The sequence below is a fragment of the Echinops telfairi genome, unplaced genomic scaffold (genome assembly GCF_000313985.2).
Source record: "Echinops telfairi isolate 266 unplaced genomic scaffold, ASM31398v2 ScPeMD7_1;HRSCAF=3_0, whole genome shotgun sequence".
Taxonomy (NCBI): domain Eukaryota; kingdom Metazoa; phylum Chordata; class Mammalia; order Afrosoricida; family Tenrecidae; genus Echinops; species Echinops telfairi.
The window spans coordinates 6,226,846-6,234,001 of record NW_022103896.1 but is presented as its reverse complement, the minus strand read 5'-3'; the positions used below and the strand labels follow the sequence as shown (position 1 = coordinate 6,234,001).

Sequence of the window (7,156 nt, the reverse complement as noted above, 5' to 3'; positions counted from 1 at the left end):
TCCCACCCCCCGGGGCCAAATGCAGACCCGTTGCTGGCACCTTCCTTAGAGCACACCAGGTTGGGCTCCGGTGCCCTCGGATGCCTTCTTCCCCCTCCCTCTGTCTCTGGGTGTGCGTGCAATGGTGTTTTGCTGTGGTGTTTGTTTGTACTTGTCGTTGGGTGACATCTCACTGAGCCAATTTGTTCTCCAGTCTACTGGCTGCACTCCCTGTTACATGATGCTGCCGGTTGCTTTCCGTTCATTGCCTTAACCTTCTCCCCATTCCCTCCCTTGGGTCCCCCTTTGCAGTCACCCATCTTTCCTGCCCCTACCTGCCTCCTGAGCACTGTGGTCGGGGACACTGCCCTCTCCGCCTCTCCCTGTTGGTGGTACCCAGGAGTAAGTGCATTTCCTCACTAGCGCTGACCACTCACTTGACACATCTGCCTCTGGTTGGGCTGGAAGGTCAGCCCCGGGGGGCCGGTGGTTCAGTTCCCGGATGGAATGGGTTCTAAAGACCACAGTCTTGGATGTTGCTTCTTCGGCTTCCTCCGTTTCCGCACTGTGCAGGCGTTCTAAAGAGTGGGTTTGGTGGTGAGCCTTCCAGAATTTCCCATGCTGTTCGTCGCCAGAGCAGAGCGTGTGCCCTCATTTTCTAAAGTGTGGCATGGCATTCCATTTTAGGGTGCACGCTGACCTGACCTGCTGGTCTCCCCTGAGGAGTGCCTAGAGGTTCCCAGTGCCGTGCCATCAAAGATGGTGGGCAGCCACGATTGCTAATGATACTTTGCATCTGTCTGTGCATATTGATAGAATAAGTCTCGAAATGAAATCCCTAGGGTAAAGGAAAAGTATACCAATTAAGGATGTCTGCTTCTGTGAGCTCATTTCAGCAGTTTTGATGAAAATTTACACCACGGAAGTTGTCATGTGGCAAATGTCACTCATACAGCTTCAAAGATGACGTGGCTCTTTGATCACAGGTCTTAGTGTACGGAGCATGTGGGTACAGGTAGATGGGCTTTGTTTACAAGGTCTGTCTTGGCCCAGGGGAAACAACGGGCCGGACGACCAAATGGATCCCACAGCAGACAATGGTTGCTGAATCCAGGATTCTGGACCGGCAGAATCTTGGTGCCCGTGGTTTGAGGACATGGGAATTCTGTCTTCAATATGATTTTAAGCCTTAATCACACATCTGCCTGCGACTGCTGAGCTGGGAGGATAACATTGGTGCACTAAGCGCTGTGGACTAAATGTAATCTAGGGATTAGTGAAAACCAACTCCCCCCACTGGCATTTGACCTTGAAAATGGGCCTCGATATCCTCTGGTGGGCCGAGAGGGTTTGTCCGTTCTGCTGATAGCAAATGCACCTTCCCACCGCCAGAGAAGACCCCGTGGCAGCAGCTTGGGGTTAGAATCCCAAACTCCAGGTCAGGGACCGGCGTAGTGCGGGTCAGACGATGGCGCCTTGGCTGCGCAGGGCACCTTGTTCCATCCCCGCGGCACTTGGAGACCTCTTCCCACAACCTTCTTGATTCATTGCGCCCCCTCAGCTCTTGCTCCTGTAGCTGCCTTCTCTGAGCTCATGTCCCTGTCCCGGCGCTGACACACCTTTGAGGACTCCTGCTGGCAGGGCGGGGTTCATGTTGGACTGCAAGCCACCAGACCAGCCCTTGGAAACCCCCAGCCACGCCCGCCCGTGGGCGACAGAGGAGGCTCTGCACTCCCGTCCAGAGTTAGCGTCTCAGGAACCCACAGGGACAGGTAGTTCTGCCCGTCCCGTCGTGTCGCTGGGTCGGGGTCGACTGGAGGGCAGTGCGTGTTTGCTGCTGCGGCGGCTGCTGCTGGTTTTGTTAGAGGGATCTCTGGCTTTCTGTTGACTCTCGTATTGGGCAATCACTTGTGGGCTCTGTGTACACCTCCTGCACAGCCAACACCCGCTGCGCTGTGCGCAGGGCCTGGAGCTCACCCGTACAGCGCCCCTCGGGTAGATGTTCACTGAATGGGAGGCACAGATTTTGTCGAAGAGCGGTTCCCATTCAGGGGGAGGACGCACCACCTTCTTTTGCTCCCTATCTAAGGGCCTCAGGAGTCCTGGTGGTGGCCCTGCCACCTGTGGTCTTCCTGTTAGGCATTGGTTTGCTAAACACAAGGTCTGAGGTTCAAACCCATCACCCACTCCATGGAAGAAAGATGAGGCTGCCCACTCTGTATGGACTGGCTGCTGTGGAAACCCGATGGAGGGTGGCGATCACATTGATGCCTGTGTTTCTGGGCTTGATGCCACTCTGCGCTCTCCAGCTCTGTTGTACAGAATCCCCTGACCCTGCCCGCGCGCTGGCCACCCACTTCACGTCTCTCTCTTTCCCTCCACAGAAATAGAAAAATTTCAGAAAGGAGATAGCAAGGAAGACGAAAAGTACATCGACGTGGTGATTAATAAGAACATGAAGCTGGGACAGAAAGTGTTAATCCCTGTCAAGCAGTTCCCCAAGGTAAGCCGAGAGGCCTGTCCTTGCTGTGGGTGCCCCAGGCCCCATCACCAGGGGACGCATGTGTCATTTATATTGCTGGATGTTTTCCGGAGCTGTTTTCCCTGAGCACCAGCCGCCCCCTCCCTCCCTCCAAGTTAATTACAAACTGATGTATTTCATTTTTACACAGAGAGCAGGGTCCATGTGTTAAGACTTTTGGGGGGCTGGTCTTACAGCCTGCCCCACACACCCCCCATCCGACTAAGTGCACTGTACTAAGCGTGATAGGTGGGGCAAGCAATTTTGGGGGCGCATTGCTGGATAGAGAACGCGGCAGCGGTGTTTTTGTCGTGGCCTTGAGTCTGAGCAGAGGAGCCCTGAAAATGATGCTTCTTTCCAGCCTTCTGCCTCGGGTGCATTCTGTAAAAGAAAGTGGGTTGTTAAAAGGATTAAGGAAGGTTATTGATTTCCATGCTCTGCACAGTGCTTGAAGCCACAGGAGTGGTCAGAGTGCCTCCTCTAGTTTTAATGTCAATCTTACCACCTCCACCTCCTCCCTTTTTTGTGAATGCCCCTGTGTATAGTTCAGGTGTACGCTTCCCGCATACCCTTTCTGTATACAGTTAGCTTTTTAAGATCTGTTCTGTACATGTCCATGATGCTAACATACCACGGTTGGCTTATCCACCCTCCGGGGCTGACTCCAGTTTGGGTTTTGTGGTTTGGTTTTAATTAAGCTGCAGTGACTTTCTTGCCCCAGTCTTTTAGGGGGGCATGTGTGCTTCCATTGCTGTGGGGTGAAAACCTAGGATTGACGTGGGCGGCGGCTTTTCTGGTGGGGACGGGGCTCTGCCCTCTGGTACATCTCCACTGGCCGGGCGTGTGGGGAGTGGCTTCTGCCCATCTCCAGCAATTCCTGGAGCTGTTCGGCTCTGTAACCGTGGCCATGCTAATGAGGCTCCGGGGTCTTGCTGTAATGATAGGTGTTTCCCGGGTGACTCACCATTCCGTGTGCCCTTTCCTATACTTATTTGCCATTGACGTTATCTTCTCTTCCGAAGTGCCTGTTCAGCTCTCCTGCCCGTTTCTAAATGGACGGGGTGCCTTATCCACGTTCAGCTGTAGGAAGGAGCTGCTTGTGTTTCCGGGGTGTGCCCACATGTCTCTTGTTAGAGCTTCTGTGGACGTGGGGCCCACCCTCGCCCCAAGCTCTGAGTGTGCCCATTTTGACAAAATCCCATCTATCAGGCGCTGTCGCTTTCTGTGAACTAAGTGGAACTCTGCCAGTCTCGGGAAACGTGGAGCCTTCCGCGTTGCTGTGGTCAGGTGCCGTCGCATCTGCCCAGACTCGGGGCAGCCCTGTGCCCAGCAGAGCTCGTCAACAATTGCCGGATCCTGCGCCACCCCCCAGACTCCAGCCCAAGGCTGCAGCCCCGGTGTCAGCCCATCTTGTGGAGGATTGGCCTTCAGCTCTATTTAGCAAGCATGATTGGTGTCCGTCTCCAGGACCTGGTCCTTCCGGACGACTTGTATGCTAAGATGAGCATTCCGGCTGCCCTTCCTCCTAGACAAATCTGTTTATTCACCTAGCGGCCCGTGCCGCAGGTGGTATGCTTTGCCAGCACTGTAACTCAGAGGCACCAGGCTATTTCTGGGCTTTCGTATCCATCGCCCAGCTCTAACATGAGGACGAGGCCATCGCAAACCTGGTGGCCTGGGTCCCGGGTACCGCAGTTCTCAAAGCGGCATCTCTGCTCCTCCGCGTCCGTGCAGCAGGCCGGCCTGTGAGCCGTACTGTTGTTGATTCTGCTACCGCGGTCCCCACGAGCATTGTTTGTGGAGGCAAACAAGGTGACATCCCAGACAGCTTCCCATTTTTTCTCTAAGGTGATGGGATCTTTTAATCTGATTTGTAATCCGTGCTGAAGGCGGTACCCTTTGACCTTCATCAGGGAGGGCGTCAAGCCCTCTTTGCGCTGAGTGTGCCAGGAAAGGGATGTCATGCGGTCTTCTTCGCTTCTCAGGTTATTTTCCCGTCATGCAGCTTGGATAGATGTTTCCTTAAAGGATGCAGCTGACACACACCTTTCCTGACTGTAACCAGCCTAGTTCCCTTGTTCTGCTCAGACAAATGGTCTGTAGGAGATGTGGTCCAACCAAACCAAACTCATTGCCCTGGAGTCGATGCTGACTCATTTCCCGTGGGTTTCTGAGACTGCAACTGTTGACGGGAGTAGAAAGCCAGTCTTTCTGCCTCGGGGCTGCTGGTGGTTTCGAACTGCCGACCATGCAGATTTCAGCCCAATGAGTAACCATTCCACCACCGTCTCCTTTATTCAGGGCTCCTTTCAAGAGGGTTTCGTGGTTAGATGGTTTTATGTCAACTAGACAGTCTTGGCTGGGGCTGGAGTCAAGCCTCTCAATGAGTTCACAGCCTGATGCTGCGTCCTTGGGGGTGTGGTCTTCTCATAAAGAGGAACCTGGGGACCTCCCTTTCTCTCCCCCTTCAATTTCCTGCTTGCTGGTCACCCTGAGAATGGCCAGAGCCTTGCCATATTCCCACTGACCGTGGATCCACAGGACTCTGTGCCCACCAGTGTGTGGTCTTCCTGTGTTCTCCATCACAGCTGTGGCTGCATGCATCTGAAGAGGGTTCTAGGGACGAGTATCGGACTTGTGGACTTGAGTTGGATTAGGCTGGGATGCTTGTCCTGGTGTCAAGCTCTTTCTTATATTTACATGAGTGTGGCTGGATTATCTATCTTACTTTGTCATTCTTGTTAGTTTGCTTTTAAATGTATGCAATCTGGGATAGGTACATCGATAGAGACAGCACTGATTAATGGTCCCTTGCAGGTAGGAAAGGGGAGGTTGGGGGGAAATGGGGAGCTGACAATGAGAACAACAATGAGGAAAATGTTCTAAAACTGATTGTGGTGATGATTATACAACTCTTCTTGATGTGAGTGAACTGTTGGGTTGTATGATAGGTGATTTATATGCCAATAAAGTAGTTGGGGAAAAAACCCCAAAAGTTGGTGAAATATTGAATGAAAAAATGATGGAATTTTTTCATAAACTTTGGGGCTCCCCCTCTCCCCATATATTCCTGAGCACATTGACAGCAAAGACCCCAAAGCCCCTCTCAGCTTTTGGCGGGATTGTGGGCTTCTCAGGTTGGGCCTGTATTGATTATGGGTCACACTAGCCGAGCTCTTTGCCTGTGGAATCACCTGGGCTTGTGTCCTGGACATTGTCCCTGTTAGGCCATCGAAGCGCTGCGTCCTGGTACTGTCCTCTGCAGAATGCTGGTGTTGTCGGTTCCGCAGCCGGGTGACTTGTGTGGACTTACACTATGAACTTGGTCGGCGGGACAGGCGTCCAGACTGCAGCTCGTCTCTCCTTCTTGTCCTCCTGACTAACTTCGCCTGCATGCCTCGGCGGTCACTCAGCAGAAAGATTGGCAGATTTCACAGGGACCATTGGGGACCCCTCTCACCACAAGCTCTGGTTCACTCTTTTCTGGGGCTCCTCACTCACCCTTCAGCATTTTATTTGTTGGCCCCCAAAACTTGGGCCCTCCAGATGAAATTAGGAAAAGTCATAAATTCACCCCAGGCCAATCCCTTCTTCCGTGTCTTGCTGCCTCGCTCTGCATCCGCCTGCTTGTACTTCCTCTGCAGTGACTGCCCCTCACGCTCGATAGGTTTTGTTCAGCCTTTGTAAGTGTTGTCTATTGTGTTAGGCAGGGTTCTCTAGAGAAATGAGACCAGGATAATTGGTGTGTGTGTGTGTGTGTGTGTGTGTGTAGAAGGAATATAACAGCTAATTAGTCCACACAGCAGTATACAGGGTTCAGTTCAACTCACTTCTGTGGAACAGTTAATATGCTGGAAGTCCTTCAACTTACATGGGCTGCTGGGTCCAAGGTCAAGGAAGCAGACAGCAGAGTCCTCCCTGAGCAAAGCCAACCAGTCTGTCCACAGACAGCAAGCAGCAGGGTGGGTCACCAGTAGTCACTAGTTCAGGAGCTTAGCAAAGCAGGCCCTGATAGGAGAGGGGATGTGGAACGCCTGCCATGCAAGGCAACAGGGTCCACCAGCCTCGAGCTCAGGTGATGTGCGCACAAGCAGCGTGGCGAAGCAGGTCTGAAGGAGCCTCGGGACACGATCCACAGGCTGGCCTGTCCCACAGGTGGTGTAGTCCACAGGTTGAGGCAGAGGACGAGCTACAGCAGCAGCATGCTCCGATCACCAGGGAGCAAGAGAGACATGGCCAGGCCTTGCAGAGCCATTTATCTCTTTGCCCTCCAATCAGATTTTGACCTGATTAATCCCACATGCTCCTATTGGCCAGGTTGGCACAATAAACCTAATGATCACATCTATGGATGGCCTCTCTGTCAGGCCCACGTATACTCAGCCAGGCCCGCTGAGTGGGGAATCCTATCCGTGGCTCCCCCACCACTGCCCTCTTACCCAGAAGCAGACCCAGGTAGGAGCATGTTATTTGTTAGGAATTAGATAGTGCTGTTAGCTAGGAGGGTCACATTAAGATATCCACTGTCCCTGCAGTGGTCTTTCTCATCATGCAGAACAGTTGCAGGAGCATTTACATGAACATTTACATGAACACCAGGTAGTTTTTTAAAATCCCATCACAAAGTACAGTGAACCCTCGTTTATCGCGGTTAAT

At 52.8% G+C, this 7,156-nt stretch overlaps 1 protein-coding gene across 2 annotated transcripts in view; it reads left to right on the top strand.

Annotated features, from left to right (window-relative positions):
• KHDRBS3 (KH RNA binding domain containing, signal transduction associated 3) overlaps positions 1–7,156 on the top strand; it is a 110,588-nt gene that overhangs the window by 39,832 nt on the left and 63,600 nt on the right. For both annotated transcript variants that reach the window (XR_006679707.1, XM_030884466.2), the window contains exon 2: positions 2,364–2,482. Coding sequence is in view for 1 of the 2 variants with exons in the window: in XM_030884466.2 (XP_030740326.2) it covers positions 2,364–2,482 (119 nt within the window). In the remaining variant the exon portion in view is untranslated. The remainder of the gene's footprint in view (positions 1–2,363; positions 2,483–7,156) is intronic.